General features: G+C 37.9%; 1 protein-coding gene across 4 annotated transcripts in view; it reads left to right on the top strand.

Moving 5' to 3' along the window:
• Nucleotides 1-15563, top strand: part of TLCD4 (TLC domain containing 4) — a 45813-nt gene extending 30250 nt beyond the window's left edge. For all 4 annotated transcript variants that reach the window (XM_027786498.2, XM_055814837.1, XM_055814839.1 and 1 more), the window contains exons 4-7: nucleotides 1163-1221; nucleotides 3108-3202; nucleotides 5246-5319; nucleotides 8759-15563. In XM_027786498.2, the coding sequence (XP_027642299.1) occupies nucleotides 1163-1221; nucleotides 3108-3202; nucleotides 5246-5319; nucleotides 8759-9074 (544 nt within the window). In that variant the 3' untranslated portion in view covers nucleotides 9075-15563. The remainder of the gene's footprint in view (nucleotides 1-1162; nucleotides 1222-3107; nucleotides 3203-5245; nucleotides 5320-8758) is intronic.
• Nucleotides 15564-17464: the final 1901 nt, after the last annotated feature.

Below are 17464 nucleotides of genomic sequence, written 5' to 3'. Positions count from 1 at the left end.
AGCTACCCTCTCGCTCAGAGAAGCAGTTAGTTTTAGACACTAAGAAAGCCTTCAAATCTAGTGAGCAGATTTTAATAATACAGGAAATCTCTCCCACTGTTTCCTTCCGATAGGATTAAGAAGTAATAGCTAAGTAATAGCATTTTACTGCTTTCTAGCTGAGGTAGACTTTGTATTGGAGGTGGCTGTAAGCACAGTTATGTTCCTCTTTTCTCAAAAGGTTTACAACAAAGATTGCTGTCACAGCTTGTCTGGAGCAGTGCACGTTTTATAAATCTGTGGATCTGTCACTTGAAGCTCAATTCATACTTACAGAAAACATCTAGATTAGATGCACAACTTAGTTAAAATAAAAGTTACGATCTCTGTGCTGAGAAAAAGAGATCTGCTTACAAAACTCCTCAAAGTAGGAATGCAGAGGGGACAGTGGAGGAAAGAACAAATGTTACTTGCTTTAACGTGGATGCTGCCCTCTCTTGAGCTGTATTCACAAGTTTGGATTTGTTGAAAATCCTAGAGGAACTGAAGTTGTGTGTGTGCTAAGAGCTTTGCCTGCTGAATGTTTGGCACCAAAAGGGAAGGGACAGAAGGTGTGAAACTACTCTGAAAAGCATTTCTTCTTGAAGGCTCCTTGGCTCCAAAGAACTGGCAAATAATTCCTTTCATGTCTTCTTCTACTCTGCTTATCCCTATAAGCATCCATCCTCTTATGAATATGAAAAGCACCAGTTGAGCAAGATATTTTTGTCACCCTTAACAAAGTTTTAACACTGGCAGAAGAACAAAAATGGAGATGCAAGAGTGTCAGTTAAAGTGCTAAAGAGCCACTGCCTGCGCTGTTCTCTCTTGCTCTCTGTTTCCAGAGAAGCCAGCTCAGGGTACTTGCTGGGTTTCAGCGCTGGACCCTAGCAATAGCAAGGCTCTTGGGGGCAGTCTCTATCCAAAGGCAGAGGGTAGTCCTGGTTAGGGTAGTTAGTCTTATATCTGGGTAAAAAGTAATCCATTTGCGTGACTAGGACCTTTTTTAACCAAATCTCAATAAGGTCTTACTGATGGGATAAGAATAAGGTGACCCGATGGACATTGTGTTTGGTATGTGTATGTCCTTTGCAAATTACCTTGTTATAAAGGCTGTAACTGTGTATTTTTGGTATGTTTACAGGGGTGACCCTTCAATTGTGAAACTGAATATTGCTATTACCACAGGCTACCTCATTTCTGGTAATTATGCAACATGTATATAACACACACGCAACCTGTATATTTATATTGAGTCACTATGCCTATATGTTTATATTGAGCCACTATGCTGGAGATAAGATGTGTATACAATAGTTTCTGCTGTGGCTTTTAAAATTGCTAATGGAGTTGTGGGTTGTGGTGAAATCACAGGATCTTGCCAGTGAATGTGGAAGATGGAATGATATCTCCCCAAGCACTGAGGAAATGCCACCGTGTGGCTTTATGATGGTTTGATACACAACCACCAACTCCAGCTCAGTCTTGTTTTTCAGCCAGCTGAGAAGGTGTTAAAGCAGTGCCCTTCACTCCCTTCAGAGTGTCTACAACTTGTAGCTCTTTTATCATGTTTCTTCTGTGACCTCAGAATGCTGGCACAAGCATTTTAGTAACCCTCAATACAAGCTGAGCGAATGATGCCATAGGATCCTGCCTGTCCACCTTTCAGTCTCACTTTAAGCCAAAATTTAGTCATGTGTAAACATGGAAAATTTAGTTATTTTGTTGGTATGGCGTTTACCCCTATATATGTTTTGTGTTCCTCATTTACTGTCAACTAAAACTGGCATGCGAATTTTGCTACAAAATGCTTTGGAGTTTTCTTTTGTGGTGTGTATGGATAATACTGACTTACCAAAGCAAAAACCTGTTGTGACTTGGACTATTTTCAGGGAAAACTTCTCATGTTAGGATGGAGTCTCTGGTCAGAGATTGGGCTGTGGACTTGATTGTATCTCAGACTACATTTCTCACCCTAGTGGAACTGATAATGGGGTGATCAGCACACTCAGTTAAACTGTGGGATAGTTTAAGTCTGTTTTTTTGTAAGAACTTCAGCTCCCATCTTTAAATTCATTGGTATCTATTTTTGAATAATTATGCATTAGACTTTCATTATGAATTAATGAATGCCTTTGAACGGAGACCTGAACCTGGGCACTCATTCTCTCTCGCTTCTTTATATAGTTAATGTTTTAATTATTGATAGGAAGTGGCATGGCTAAGTCAGATGATGGAGTCTTGCCTGAGGTTAGCTAATATAAAAGACATCAAGGTAATCACTGGAGATACAAAAGGCACAGGGAAGAATCTTTGATTTGGAACCTTGGTCACTAATATTCCAGTCCAAAGTACTCATTTGGAGAAAGTAGGGGCAGAAATTGCTTGTTCCACTAAAGAAAAGAAAATCTTCTGAAATCTCAGACCATCATGGGAGAAGAAGGAACTTTTGTGTCAAAGCTTTCCTGGTAACAGTAACTCAGGTCCACTATATCACTTTTGTGGTAATTGGAAAACTCTGATTAACTTAAGTAAACATGCTACTCATTCCAAGTGCCCATTACAAAATATTTTTGGTAAATGGTTCCATTTGCTAATATAACTAGTTCTTGATTCAGAAGTTCCCCATAATAGATCCCTGCATTTATTGCATGTATTTTTATATTGGCTATGGCGCTCGTAGCCCACTCCTCCTCCTTTCCTCCCCCCCCCCCCCCCCCCCCCCCCCCCCGCCCCCTTATTTTTTTTGGTCACTTGTTCCAAATATTTGGGGTCATAAGTGTGAAGTTATGCTATAAGATCTGGGATCCACTTTTTCCTTCCAAAATATGTCAGCTAAAGCTGTCACCTCTGTACTTCCATTTATGTGGAAAGTAATAATTTATGGCAACTTTTGGAAGAATACTGTTTCTTAATGCTTGGACTAGTAAAGTCTTTAGGATAAAGTTTTTCTGTTCACAGATAATTCAGAGAGTTTCTACTGATGCCGTATGTTGGCATTTATACCTCTAAAACTTAGAGAAACGCTATTCTGAGGTCAGTGGTAGTGTAATAAATTGTTCTTTATCATTATTTCTTTTCTCTTGTAGATTTGTTGCTTATTATTTACTACTGGAAGGCAATTGGTGACAAGTTTTTTGTAATACATCACTTGGCAGCTCTGTATGCTTACTATTTTGTACTGGTGAGTGCTCTATTTTCCAGTAACATAACAAGCAGATGACGTTGAAGACAATGCTTTTAGAGATCTCATTTGCTTAGTGTTTAAAATTTTTTTTCACTGGTTGGTGTATTAGTTTTGTGAAAGGCATATTCATATTTTGAATCATCATTATTTTCTAAATGGTTTTATCAGTCATTTGCGGTAAGTGCATGCCTTTTCAATGTTACAGTCCTTCAACAAAAAATGTGTAACTTACCAAAGTGCTGAAATTAGAACTCTTCTCAGTTTTTGCTGTAGAGACACTTTGATAGAGGAGCTTTTCGCATGGTTATAGAAAAGGGTTTCAAATAAAATCACAAGTGTGACTAGTTAGTTAGAAAGTTAGAAAGAAATGGTTTCAAGTGGTTATGTTCTGCTCTTATTTGCAGAGGCCATAGGTCAGTGATCCCTAGCTCTGGTGAATGTACTACAGCTGGGTGTGTTTTTTCCTGGGATTTACACACACACACACCCTACCGCCCCCCCAAATCTGTGGTCATACAAACTGATCCTCTGAGGCTTCTTGTTTAAGGTTACTTTGTGGGGAAGCAACGGATGATTAACTGTATATATCCACAAATATCTGTGTCATATGTACATTAAAGGGAAAAGAGGAAGAGAAGGATACTGTTGAGGATAAAGACTTGGTTACGATTGCTGCTGCTGGAATTTCTCGGAGATGCCCATGTGACTTGGTACAAATCCCATTGACCTCCAGAGTAATGCTTCTGAATTTCTTCTGAAAAGCTCATTCAATAAATAAATACATTTTATAAAATAGAATTTAGTTCATTTACCACATTTCTTTCCCTGCCTACTGTGTGAATCCCAGGATTACAATATTAAAAGTGTCGAGATGCCAGATTACTGTCAGATTTCCCATGTAATGTTTTAAAGAGGATGAAGTACACGGATAAGTAAATGCTCTGTTTCGGGTTGAAGATAATTAGATCTACTAATATTATCACGAATGAAAGTGAATTAGAGCTGAATACTAGAGAAATGAAAATACCACTGCCAAGGCTAATCCCTGATGCAGAAAATCCATTAGTTTTTTTCTGGAGTAGATAGAAAGCGTAGTGTTAGTGTGAACTTTTTAAAAGCAGTTATTATTTGGATATGTCTCTGTGTTACTGTCATTCTCTTATCTTCAGAGAACGTTATTCCTAAGTATCTTATTTCAAAAATTGCTTTTGAAGATAGGAGAGAATTTGATTAAGAACACAAATTTTCTGTTTGGTATTTGGTATACCAAATTCTATTTGGTATTTCAGTGTGAAATGACATGAAATGCCTGAAGTAGTGGGCATTAGCATGCTCAGGGGGGGAACTAGGAATCGTGACACACACTCTATGGGTTTTTCAGGAGACCTACCAAAATTTTTCAAAAAATCTTTCTATATCTGCAAACTGCTGCTTATCCAACCATTGTGTAATGGGATACTATTGCCAGCACAACCAAACGATAAAGCAGAGAATATGCTGTACTTTGTCACTTGGAGGAAAGGGCTCAGTTTTCGCGTATCAGTGTAAATGTACCACACCATTACCTGGATGCTAGCAAGGAGATGTGGTCTTCTTCTGACGGCCAGGGCACGGCAGGGACTGCTGCAGAGCTGGTGGAAAGGCCTTTGCCTGTCATGTGGAGGAGAGAAGGGCTCTGTGTGATCTTTCTGCTGCCAATTAAGAGCTGGGGTTCATCTTCACTTTGGCAAATTATGTTCCTAAAATAATGCAGAGACACTTTTCTTTAGCTTACAGTGTTTCTGTTCAGTTTGTTTAGACAATGAGAAATCCAAAAGGTAAAGTAAGGAACTACTGATTCAAGATACCTGAAGGACAACCGCAGCTTTTGTAGTAAACTTCATTTTGAAATTGTAAGGAAGTTGGCCACAGCTGACAAACTCACTATGAGTTTTAATAAGGAGGTTGAGATGTATCATTCTGTGTATACTTGAAGATTTTAATCAAGATTTCACATCTACATTGTTGATTTTTGTATCTCTATTTTGTTTTGCTAACCAGAGCAAAGGTCTGTTGGCTTATTTTGGAAACTTCCGTCTGCTTGCAGAGTTTTCCACTCCTTTTGTCAATCAGCGGTAAGTGGTTAGGGAGTTTTTGTGTAGTTACTTTAAATTTGAATCTGTATTATTATTTCTGTCACTTAAGAAGGATTTCTTTTTTGTTGAATGTCTGCTGAAAGGGAATTTATATATATATATTGAACTAAGGATTGCTATGCAGATACGGTTTTTGCTATGAAGTTTTTTCTGCTATAGTTGCAACAGTATAACTAATGTATTCATACCCAAGTTCCTTTTTAGAGTAGACCTGCTTTCATATGAAATGCCAGATTTTTATGAAACTACTGAACACACACTTCACAAATAATAATATTGGTGTTTAACCTCTGTATGTTTGTTTAATTATTATAATAAAGCCATAATTTTCAACAGGGGTTTTTCTTTTAGTATTATGGGCTAGGAAAAGAAGCAAGATAGCATTGTCATCCGAGTACAAGAATGGAATTGCATTGCCCTAGATCGTTTGAAGTTTATTTTGCAATACTGCACGTTTATAGATCAATATTAATATAGGCATATGAATACATAGAACATTATAAATGTTTATTCTTTATTTACTTTAAAAATAGTTCTGTAGATTATTTTAATCCCTTAAATTGGAAAAACAGTAAAGCATCTAAATGGAATGGTTAATCTTCACACTTGTGATCAGAGAAGAAAGTGGCAGAAGGCTCTTTTGCAGACCTCAGTGGGAGTCAAAGCCTGATACGGCTTCTGGTTCTAGTGTTGCTACTAGAACTGGTGCTGTGAGTATCAGAAACGGACCGTGGTAACGCCATGTACAGCAGGTAGGGGAAAGCAGTCAGTGGAGTTTCCCGGTGCTCTGGGGAGGGTGGCTTCTCTCCTTACTCTGTAGCCACCATAACCCAGCTGGGGACAGGGATTTGCCCCAGGAAGACTTCACCTCAGAAGAGGGGCTTTGGTATAAGCAGTGCTACGGTTCTCTCCTCTTCCTCTGTTTTTTTGCAATGTAGGGTCAGATCTTTCAGCATATCAGCTGCCTGTTCCTTAAGTGTACTTTTTGGGGTGTATTTTTACTTTACTGATCGTACGTGTGTGGCATCTGTTTTCTTTTCCAGGTGCCTGGTAAAGAAATGATAAGGTTTGTAAGGCAAATAGGAACTGTAATCCTCCTGCAAATAGGGTACTGAGTATTACCTGTTACTACATTATGACTGTAAACTCTGAAATATTTTATGAGACTTGACCATTCCTCAGATCTCTAAGAATAAAAAAGATTGTGCTGAAATCCCTTTAGATCATTAGCTTGGTAAGTGCAACTTACAGGAGGGTAGGGTGGGATAATGGAGCTCCTCAGAGGTTGCTTTCATTTGCCCACGCACAGTTGAGTAGGAGGTTATAGTCTAATGCAGTCCATGCTTCATGTGCACAGAGAAACTGAGGAGAAAATTAACACTTTAAACTTATTTTAGTAATACAAGGAAGAGGAGAGTAAGAAAATGGAAAAGGTGGCATTATATTTTAGGTTTCTATATTGAAATTCATGTCCTGGTGGATGGCTGTTCTCCCAGCTGACATCTACCAAGATAGGATTTCATCCTGGGTTTAAGTGGTACCTATACTGATGCTTACCTTTTGGGCTGGTGTTTGGAAGTATCATGGTACATCTGGCTATTAGAAGTAATATATGTTATACTTTTAAAATGCCTGTGGTGAGATCATGTGTCGTTGAATACCAACATTTACTGCTTTCTCAGAGAAATGGAAGTCACTGTAGGAGATAAGGTCCCTCGCACTAAGGGATGTCATCTCATTAGTGCATGAATGTTTGCGTTTTTTTGGGGTTTTGGGGTGGTTTTTTTTTTTCCCATTAAATTTGAAGAGAACCAGACCCTGAAGACAGTAAGTAGTGGATAATGATAATGACTTACATTATGTCTCTTGTTTGCATTCTTAGTATTGCCAAAAGAGCTATTATTAAAATATAAGAAGATATTCTAATCTCAGAACTGTCTGTATTTCCTGTCTGTGTTGTTAGGGGTGTCTAATTGGAGGTTGTCTCCATGCCAAGCTTTAGATCTTTTAATGTTGGTATCAGCATTTCTGTAATCAATTATGAACTGTGGTGGGTAAAATTGTAATGATAACTGTGATGTGCTGACTGTTATTTTTTTAATTTGCTGGGAGAGGGAAGTTGCTAAGCAGGTGTCCAGTTGCCTATACTGGCACATCACAATATATCTTACAACCTTTTTTGATACTACTTTTGGAATCTGCATCATATGTCAATGAATTTGTAGACTCTGTTAGTCTGACCAAATATACCAGGTCTCTCTTTTTATCATCCCAGTAAGTGTTTCTGTGGTGAGGTATCCTGCTTCCAGGCTGAACTGCTACCTTGAGAGCCAGGATTTTAATTGCCTTAGTTGCATGTTTAATGAATTCCTGGACTTTTTCTGTTAGAGCTGGATGTCTCGCAAATCTTTTTAGTATATCTATAATTACCTAAGTTGTAATCTGTAGGTAATTAAAAATACTTTTAAAACCAGTTTTAAAACTGTTATTTTGTTAAATAGTTTTACCCCCATATCTTCTTGGAATGAAACTGATTATTCCACTTCCCCTCCCCATCCCCCATCATGAATACAGTAATTTTAGTAGTTTTCCTCTGGTCCTGTCTTTAACCTGCCACTGTTGCACAAATTTTCCTTGCTTTTATTCTGGTTTAAGTGTAAATGTTAAAGAATTGGAGGAGTTTGTCCCTTTTCCTAGGAATTCAAGCTGTAGGATCTGTATTCTAGGCAATAGATGTTATTCCTGTCTATTAGGGAATTAATATGCAAGATTATTATTTATTTTTTTTTTAAAGATCACTTATGACCCAGTAGTAGGAAAGGCTGGGGAGTTAGATTTATCTTTTTCATTAAGTAACATACCTAGCTGTGACATGATCCAGTGCCGTTTACAATGTCTGGTTCTGAAGTTCTGGTTTTGGGCTGAACAGAAGCAGTGAGAAAATCCTGAATCTGAGAAACTGGAAATTAAAGCTGCATCTAGATTACCATATCCAAATGCCATGCTAGAATTGTTTTGAGGGAAACAAATAGAATTTTAGTTGCCTATTGGTGCAAAATGTAGTAACAAGTAATAAGTCTGTATTTGTAATTTTAAAAGAGATTTTGAGTTATAGTGTGTTATACAATAGTCACTGAAATACACACTGGCTGTCAATTGGTTTACAATTCAAAGCAAGATTTTCTACGCATTGTTCTGCAATGTACTGGATATCACACACTGCTTAAGCGGGGAAAATAAAATGCAGCCAAGCAGAGGAATTTGTAACTAAGCCAAGACACAGTGCAGTTATTTAGAAATGATAAGGGTAGAAGCAATTAATAAAGTAAATCATTAATTAGAAAAACCATGACATAAAATCCTTTTTTAATGACATGGCTTCAAGTCTGCCTGGTATCTGTGAACAATTCTTTTGCAGGTGGTTTTTTGAAGTACTGGGATATCCCAAATCTTCAAAGGCCAACATCGTCAATGGTGTGCTGATGACAGTTGTGTTCTTCGTGGTGAGGATTGCCGTCATGCCTATATATTACAGCCATGTACTTTCTTCATTTGGAACAGAGGCTTTCCAGAGATTAGGATTTGCAGCCCAGAGCGCCTGGATTATCTCAAGTGTTGTCTTGGATGTTATGAACGTGATGTGGATGGTCAAAATTGCAAAAGGATGCTACAAAGTCATTTGTCTTATTGGACAGGAGGAAGCCAAAACGCATAGAAATGGAAAATATGACTAGAAATCATATGCATAAAATGAAGTTTCTGCTATGAAAATAATTTGGGTTCACTGAAACGGTGCACATTTCTGCCATGGAATGCTCCTTTTAAGGAAACAAGGTATTACCTCTGTACTGACCTTACTCTTTCCCTAGCCACACTGCCTGCACACACAGGGCCATGCTTTACGGATCCTGTCCAGTGAGGAGTAAAAGCAAAAGCTCACACAAATGAGTTCCACGTGTCTGTTCTAAACAGTTACAAGCTACTGAAGTTAGAAAAGAGCAGACTGGTTACTTGCTTGTCCACCAGTGTGTTCAAAGTGTTTCACTCAGGTTTCTCAGATTAATGTCTTTTGTAAATCCCGTGAATACTGACATCTCTCTTTTTTTTAGAAAACAAAAAAAAATCCCCAAACTCCTGATACAGTGCAATTTTCCTGGCACGTTTCTATGTTTTCTTCTAGGAATAACAATCAAGATTTCATTCTTGACAACTTTTTAATTTTTTGCAAGAAAAGCTAAAATTGTAGCTTTGATTCTGTGAAGTCTTTTACTGCTTTTTGTTCTGCCTTACGTGAATGCAAACCAATTGGGGAGATTTATGAAATAATTTTATCTAAAATGCTGTATTATAAGACTACAGAATATTTTAAAAATTGTGAAGATTCTCTGATTTTGATGGGAAGGATTCACTTTTGCTGTGTTAGGTTACATGCAATAGTACATCTATGTTGCCCATGGAAATTTTTGCATAAGTTAATATGGTAAATGATGTGTGGAAACCGCATAATTCTTACTGGAGTGCTTTTTCTTTTGCTGCTACTACCTTTGAGAAGTGCTGCAACTCTCCTCGGAGTATTTTTAACCATTGGCTATTTGGATATGAAGTTGAATTGTAAGGAGATAATTCTTCTGTATATGTGATATGTAATGTTTGGTAATATTTTTTTCTTTTGTGACAGAAGTGACCCATTTGATGTGAAGTGTTCATTTTTTTTTTTTTTGTCACACTTTCCTTGTTAATCGCATCAGAAATCTGAGTTTTTGACTGAAAACATTCTCTAATTAACTGTGCCAAACTTCTGTAAAGCTGTACGGTAATTCCATAGAATAATGACAGTTCACTTTGTAGACGACATGTTTTATTTTTTTTAAACCATGTTATTTGTCAGTAGGTACTCTGTTCCTTCTTCTGCAAACTTCAAGCTTTGGAGGTTATCAGGAAGTGATCTTACCACCTAGGAGTAGTCTTGAGTCTAATTTATAATACAATTTGAGGAAATCCTGTTTTTTATTTCTGAATGATTTTGAAGGCGGCATTTGCGTGTAGTTTGGTTTTGTTTTGCTTACTTTAAACCACATCTGAATTGGGACTGATTAATTTCTGTTCTTTTTCTTGGTGTGGGTTTTGTTGTTTTGGTGGTTTGGGGGGTTTGTGTGGTTTGTTTGGTGTTTTTTTAATGTTACTTCTTATCTGTTATACCTTCTGGTAAGGTGTGCTGAAAGTGTCCATTTTGGCTCAGTACTTTAGTGCGCATCCCAATGATTGTAGCAGGCTGTTTAAGCGATTTATTTTTTTAACGGAAAGGTAAAATATTTACCCTGCGTAGGCTGATTAGTTTTGCTCTTGCCCTGTTTCCTCTAACAAAGCTGGGTGTCGTGGTTTAACCCTGGCCGGTGACTAAGCCCCATGTAGCTGCTGAAACCGGGACACGGGGTGACATGAGCTCTCCCTGCTGTGGTTGGAGGTGCGAGCATCCCAGTACCGTGCTCTCAGGTGAGGGATAGAGCGTTCCTGTTTTCCTGGACTCTGGTGTCTGTAAGACCCCAAGAGGACTGCTCAGGCAGAAATGCCTTATAACCAGGGCAGCTGTGATGAGTGTAGTTCCCCAATTAAAATGATGCCAGGGAGCATTGTTTGGGCTAGTGTGATATGCACTTTTATAAGCCTAGTTCTACTGTTTAGCTGGGCAGGCTTTTTTTCCAAAACCGTTTCCCAATCCTGCCTTGTTAAGGGAGATCAAGGATTGTTAATACTTGTGTTTTTGGGGTTCTGTGCTTACTAATACCTCGCAAGCCTACAGACAAAAGATCTGTTTATGCCTTGGGAAAGCTGGCAATCTGCTCAGCGGTGTGATGTGAGCGAGCGCGGTACCTTATTGGGTACCAGTAAATCCATAGCCCGAGAGCTGATCCTGTGACCTGCTTTGCTGAAAGAAAGAGTCTCCCTTTTACACTAATTTGCAGAATGTGGTATCTTTTAAAATAGTGATTTCAGTGTATCTAATGCAAAAGCTATGCTACGTATGAAGCTTCTGTGTTCTGTCATCTGTATGACTTAAAGGTGTACATTAAATGCTTTTTCCTCTGCTTTTTAAGTCACTAGATCAGGGAACCATTTTGTAATAGCTCGTTCATTTCCAAAATTAATTTTAAATCGAGTAAATTCAAACACTTTGGAGAATATGTTTGAAAGTAGAAGTCTGCTTTTGTTGTTCAGGAAGTAGGAGGAAAGAAGTTGATTGGGAGCAACTCTTAAAGGGATAACTCACAACATTTTTTGAATTTCATCCCTTCTTAGCATTAATCTTTAACTTCAGGATTTAAAATCTTTTATTTTCAATGGAGAACATTAATTAAAATGGTCCATTTCTTTCACTTCCACATAGACTTGTATGTGATGGGGGGGGGGAAGTAGGTCAAGATATAATAAAATTATGTTAAAACTACATTAAAAACAACAACAACAAAAAAAAAAAACTAGCCAAAACCCTGCACTATACACTTCAGGGAACAAGGCAACAATCCAGAATGAAAGGGCAGTGTGACGATTATTTTAAAATGTGTAAGATTTTGGAGTGCTATACAAAATTGGTGTAATTAAAACAATGTTTTGCAATGCATTAGGTTTAAATTTTCTAATTTGTTTTTTTAATATATTGCAGTTATGTTACGTATTTACTATGTGTCAGAAGACAATTTCCTGATGAAAAAAAAAAATAAAATCATTAACACTTGTGTATTCAGCAAGAAGTGTAGTAAACAGGCTGCAAAGTTGTAATGTACTGAATACATTAGTGTAGGGCACTTCTTACCTGGCATTAAAGGCTTATAATACAGCAAATTAGATAACTGCAGCACCTGTTCTTCAATTGCACTTTATTATTTTAAAACTGTGGTGAAACATTGATGAAATTTAATGTTGCAAGCTTGTGTCTTTGCTTTTTTATGCAAAAAAGTAAATGCATGATAAGTAGCATCGTAATAAATGCTACCTGTAGAATGTAATATTCTCTTATTAGTGGCTTAAAGCTTCTATTTTTAACAGATGCATTGTCTAGTGTAAAAGCAGACTCTTGGTGTGTCACCAGGTGTCTTTGGCATGGACATATCAATTGGAAGGAGTTAATCCTGTTAAAATTGCTCAGATATCTTAGTTTTCTTTTCTTTTACATGCTTCAGTACCAGGTGACATAAAATTAGCACGATGATCATGGGAGAGTCTGTATTGATAAGGCTGTATGTAGGAATGCAAGTTTCCTTTTTTTTATGGCTTAACTTCTTCATCAAAAGATGAGTAAATACCACTTTCAGAACTACTACAGGGGAATGGCATGTCAGGTTTTGCTTTTACAATTGATTTGTGGATACGGTACTTGCAGAGAAGAAATGTATTTCAAATACTCATTTTCTCAGTGAGTGTATCGGTGGATTTCAGTGAAGTCGAGAGCGCCTTACACTACAGAGATGCTTTATGGGTTATCTGTGTGCATTCTTCAGTGGTAAGAATGACATCTCTGAAGCCTACTCTACCTCTATAAATACATGCTATCTTCAGTGAGCTCAATTTAATAACTTAATTGCTTAAAAAACAAAATCTATTGAATAATGAAAAATATCCTATGCACAGGAAAATGAGCAGAGCTGATTTTATATACCAGTTCTTAACAATGCCAAATTTTGTATTAAAACTTCTTAAATTAATCAGTGTCTGGAAGAGAATTACTTCCATCTTTACTTAGAAAATTACAGGAGAAGATTACTCATACTGCAGAACTAATGTTAACCTATGAGTAAAGCTTACACAAACGAGCAAATGCATTCAATCAGGTGGAGGAGAGGTGGAGGAGACTTTGAGAACATAAGAACAAAGATCCAGATGTCTTCCTACTGCTCTGGTTGAGACAACAGCAGACCGATACATAGCAGAAAGGTTTAGGTATTTCTATATCTGTTCACAGTGGAAAACTAATCTATTTACAATTTTCAAACTGTATAAAATGGGTTATCAGTTGTTGTTTGCTGTATGAAGAGGACTTTTTCTCTTGGACTTGTGTGTTTTAAGTACATGGACATACAAGCTTTCCATAAATAGAGAAATTTGTAAAATTGTTTTGTGATGCTTCTGCTGAACCATTCAGAGGAAAATAAAGGGCTGCTTGATAATTACTCCAGCTTAGGATCTGGTGCAGTGTTGGCTGTCAATAAAGCAAATAGAAAGGGACTAGAATTTTCAGACTAAAAACTGCCTGGAAGTGTTCCAGGCCAGGCTGGATGGGCTTTGAGCAACCTGGTCTAGTGGAAGGTGTCCCTGCCTGTGGCAGGGGGGCTGGAACTAGACAATCTTTAAGGTCCCTTCCAACCCAAAACATTCTATGACTTTGAAATGTATGGACAACCTTCTTGCATATTTTTAATAGCCTACTGTACAACCTCATTATCTGGCTACAGGGAAGGATTTCTTCCTGGTGGGGTTTCTCTATCTGTGGAATATATCTGACAGCTGGAAAAAGAACAGTACTTCATTGCTGAGATCCTGACAGCAGTCAAATGGAAATGATGATCAGTATTCATGAACTTTAACATTCATCCAAACCCAGGTAAAATCTCTTTGTTGGGCAGGCCAAGGTCTGAGGATTTCCTGAACACAACTTTCAAGTTCTTTTTTTAGGGTAGAGAAGGTGAAAGATATGTGGGATCTTGGGATGTTTAGAGATCTGGAATTAAGCATCAGATCATACTTTTAGGTGACTAACACTTGATAAGGTTTCTTACGTGTTATAAATCTCTACTAGCTACCTCCTTTGACATTCTTGCTCTATTTATAATAACCAAGCACTTTATAGCTCAGTAAAGAATAGAAGGTAGCTATGAAGAATAAATTGTATTGTTTGGTATAAGAAATATTTTGGCAAAATTTCTTCCGAGATCAGTTTCATTGTGTGATGTCCTGCACTTGAGAGGGCATCTGATTATAACCATGTACATAAATTTTTTTAAATCTAGTTGTAAGGTAAAGGAAACGTCTTTAAAAGAGTGAATTATGAAGAGTTCAGCATGACTTGGTATCAACCATATAATGATTCAGTGTGCTATTTATAACTTCCCACTTACTGAAATTGAAAATACAAAAGCAAATAAAATATACTGTAGTGTATCTTTATTTTTAATCTATGCGTGGGATGTCAAACATTGTACTTGTCTTGTGGACAGGACATGCTTTTATGAGCCTATAAATATTTAAGTATATAAGAATCTGCACCCAAGTGGAAGATGTTGCATGTAAGTTTTTAGATTTTGGTATTTAAAAATCTGCTACGTTTGAAAGCAACATTTAAATATTAATACTAAGCTGTAATACATAACATTTTGAATGCAGGATATTTTGGATATTTTGTTTATTGTAACCCTGTTCAAGTTTCACAAAATAACCCACGATGGGGGAAAAGGAGGAAAAGGGCTAATCATGAGCTCGGCTATGTAATTTGCACACTTCATATGCACACATCCAAATATCCTGGATTTGGTTCTAGCATGCATATACCAAACAGTGTTTTCTTTAATATTGACAGGTACCTATATATATGTAGAATAATTTAACACGTAAGCACAGCTAACTTGATATAAAACCAAACCACAAAATCTCTTGGGAACAAATGAGTTACAAGTTAGGCATAAGTAACGGAGCCTGTAATTCAAAAATGTTTATATAATCTTCTGTCTAAGAAGAAACTTTATAAATGTATCTAACTTATGTGCAGAGCAAGGCTGAAAACTGTAAATTCTGCTAGACTGATTTCTGGTACATGTTGACAATCTGGTTTGCAGTAAATACTAATGCTGTCACAAAATGTCAGGATCACATTATTAAGTTCAAATTATAATGTGGCCTGATTGTAGTAGCAATCCTTATCACGGCACAAAAACTTAAAAATGCAATATAACAATTCTGCAGATCAGTGATAAAAGTAATCGGTTATGGTAAAGCAAATGATTAAGTATTATAAGTTTAAACTTACTTTTTATTATAAATTCTGAGTTATTTGTTTGCATTTCAGTGGTATTGTGAAGCATTTCTGTATTTTGTTTGAACAGTTTAGGAGCTTGCATAAAATGATACTGGCTGATTTTTTTTTTCCCCTTTGATATATGCAATAATGTCAATAAGCAATAAATTGCATGTTGTATGCAAGGTATCGGTACTTCATAATAAAGAAAAGGAACACAGTTTCTTACTTTGTGAATTTTTTCTTTCTTAATATGGTATTAGCTTATGCACCCATAATGAATGCATCATGAAGGAACAGTTTTCTTTGGGTTCAGTTCAGAAACAGCTGGCTTATATGGTATCTTGAAGTTCTGTGCCACATCTTTTTTTTAAAAAAGAAAAAGAAGAGGAGGGAGTATGGGTTCTGAGCCACACTGTTGTTCAGGTGGCTGGACTTCTAAAGCCTGAAATTCTATGTAGGACATCACTGGGGCCAGGAATGCAACTTACACTGAGTTTTGTTGTGTATAGAGAAAAAGCTTGCATTGGATGGTATGATTATGTTGCACTGTGTTGTAATGTCACATGTTTCAGGACATAAGCTGGACAGTTGTCTGAAGGCTCTAGGGATAAAGAGCTACTCTTACGTGGTTGGTTGACCTTGGCTGGATGGCAGGTGCCCACCAAGCCGCTCTGTCACTCCCCTCCTCAGCAGAATGGTGCGGTGAGAAAAGACGAAAAAACCTTGTAAGTTAAGATAAAGGCAGTTTAGTGAAGCAACAACAAATGTTGCACACATGGAAGCAAAGGAAAACAAAAGATGTTACTCTCTGCTTCCCATCATCAGGTGATGTTTGGCCACTTCCCGGGAAGCAGGGCTTCAGTACGCGTAGCGGTTGCTCTGGAAGACAAATGCCGTAAATAACGAATGCCCTGCCTTCCTCCTCCTTGCTCTTCGCTTTTATATCTGAGCAGATGTCATACGGTACAGAGTATCCCTTTGGTCACTTTGGGTCAGCTGTCCTGGCTGCGTCCCCTGCCAAGACCTGCCCCCCCCAGCCTGGGGTGGGTGGTTGGAGAAGCCGTGGTGCTGCGGGAGCCCCGCTCAGCAGCACCCAAACCCCAGTGGGCTGTCACCGCCAGCGGGCACCGGTGCGAGCGCAGCACTGCAGGGCTGCTGGGGGCTCGGCCAGGCCCAGCACATGCTGCCAGCGTATTCCAGATGTGATGCACTACACGGTCCCTTTCTGAATGCTAAGGTGGGCAATTAAGTTCCTTAATATGGCAATTCCTAGATTCTGTATGTGCAGTGAATATATGCGTAGGGAGCAAGCATCCTTAGAGGAAGTTGCTGCAGTTTCTTAACCACTGGTTTCCAAGCACAGGAACTGCTTGTGGTTCTTTGAGTTTTCTTTTATATCATGCAATGGTTAAATTACTAGAAGAAAACACAAAGCATTCCAGTGGGTTTTACTTTTATCATCTCGTCTTTTAAGGGGTATTTAGTTCCACTTGTAAATTATATTCTTAGGATACTAATTTTACACTGTTAGTGTAGAAAACTACTTATTAACTAGTCGGTCTCTTTGGAAGTGACAGAATGTCTGGCAACGTTATTTGGGGTCAGATGCTATATAGGTCAGATTTCCAGCCGCTTGAGGAAGGACAATGGGGGCTTGGTGGGAGACTTTCGATTGGCACGGGGCAGCTTGCAGCACTGAATGGTGGAAAGGAAGGGCTAAGCATGGCTGGGAACAAGGGCTGCCTTTCAGTGAGCCATTCTTAACCTGACAAATCCAACAAATCTTGCTTAAAGTGTGGGAAACATGCCTCGCCCCAAGATGTAGGATATAGAAAGTATTTTGTATAGCCACTTCTTTGTCACGTTCTGGTGCAAAGTTGCTCTTCGTTTTCTCCCAAATTTAATTTTATTACTCTCTTCTTGCTGAAAAATGTTTTCTGTACTTTTATTGGTGTGATAATTCTGCATTAGGGTTTTAAAACTTATTTTTTATTTAGTCTTCACAGTGCGTATCTGTCACTTTCTAGATGGTGGACTACTGTTGTATCTTCTTATTTTGCTTTGCTTTTCTGGACTTCACAGTGCAGCACACTTAAAGGTAGATTGTGTGCTTCATTG

This window comes from Falco peregrinus, chromosome 10 (assembly GCF_023634155.1).
Source record: "Falco peregrinus isolate bFalPer1 chromosome 10, bFalPer1.pri, whole genome shotgun sequence".
NCBI classification, from domain to species: domain Eukaryota; kingdom Metazoa; phylum Chordata; class Aves; order Falconiformes; family Falconidae; genus Falco; species Falco peregrinus.
Note: the sequence above shows the minus strand (reverse complement) of the source record. Positions and strands in the feature narration are given on the sequence as shown.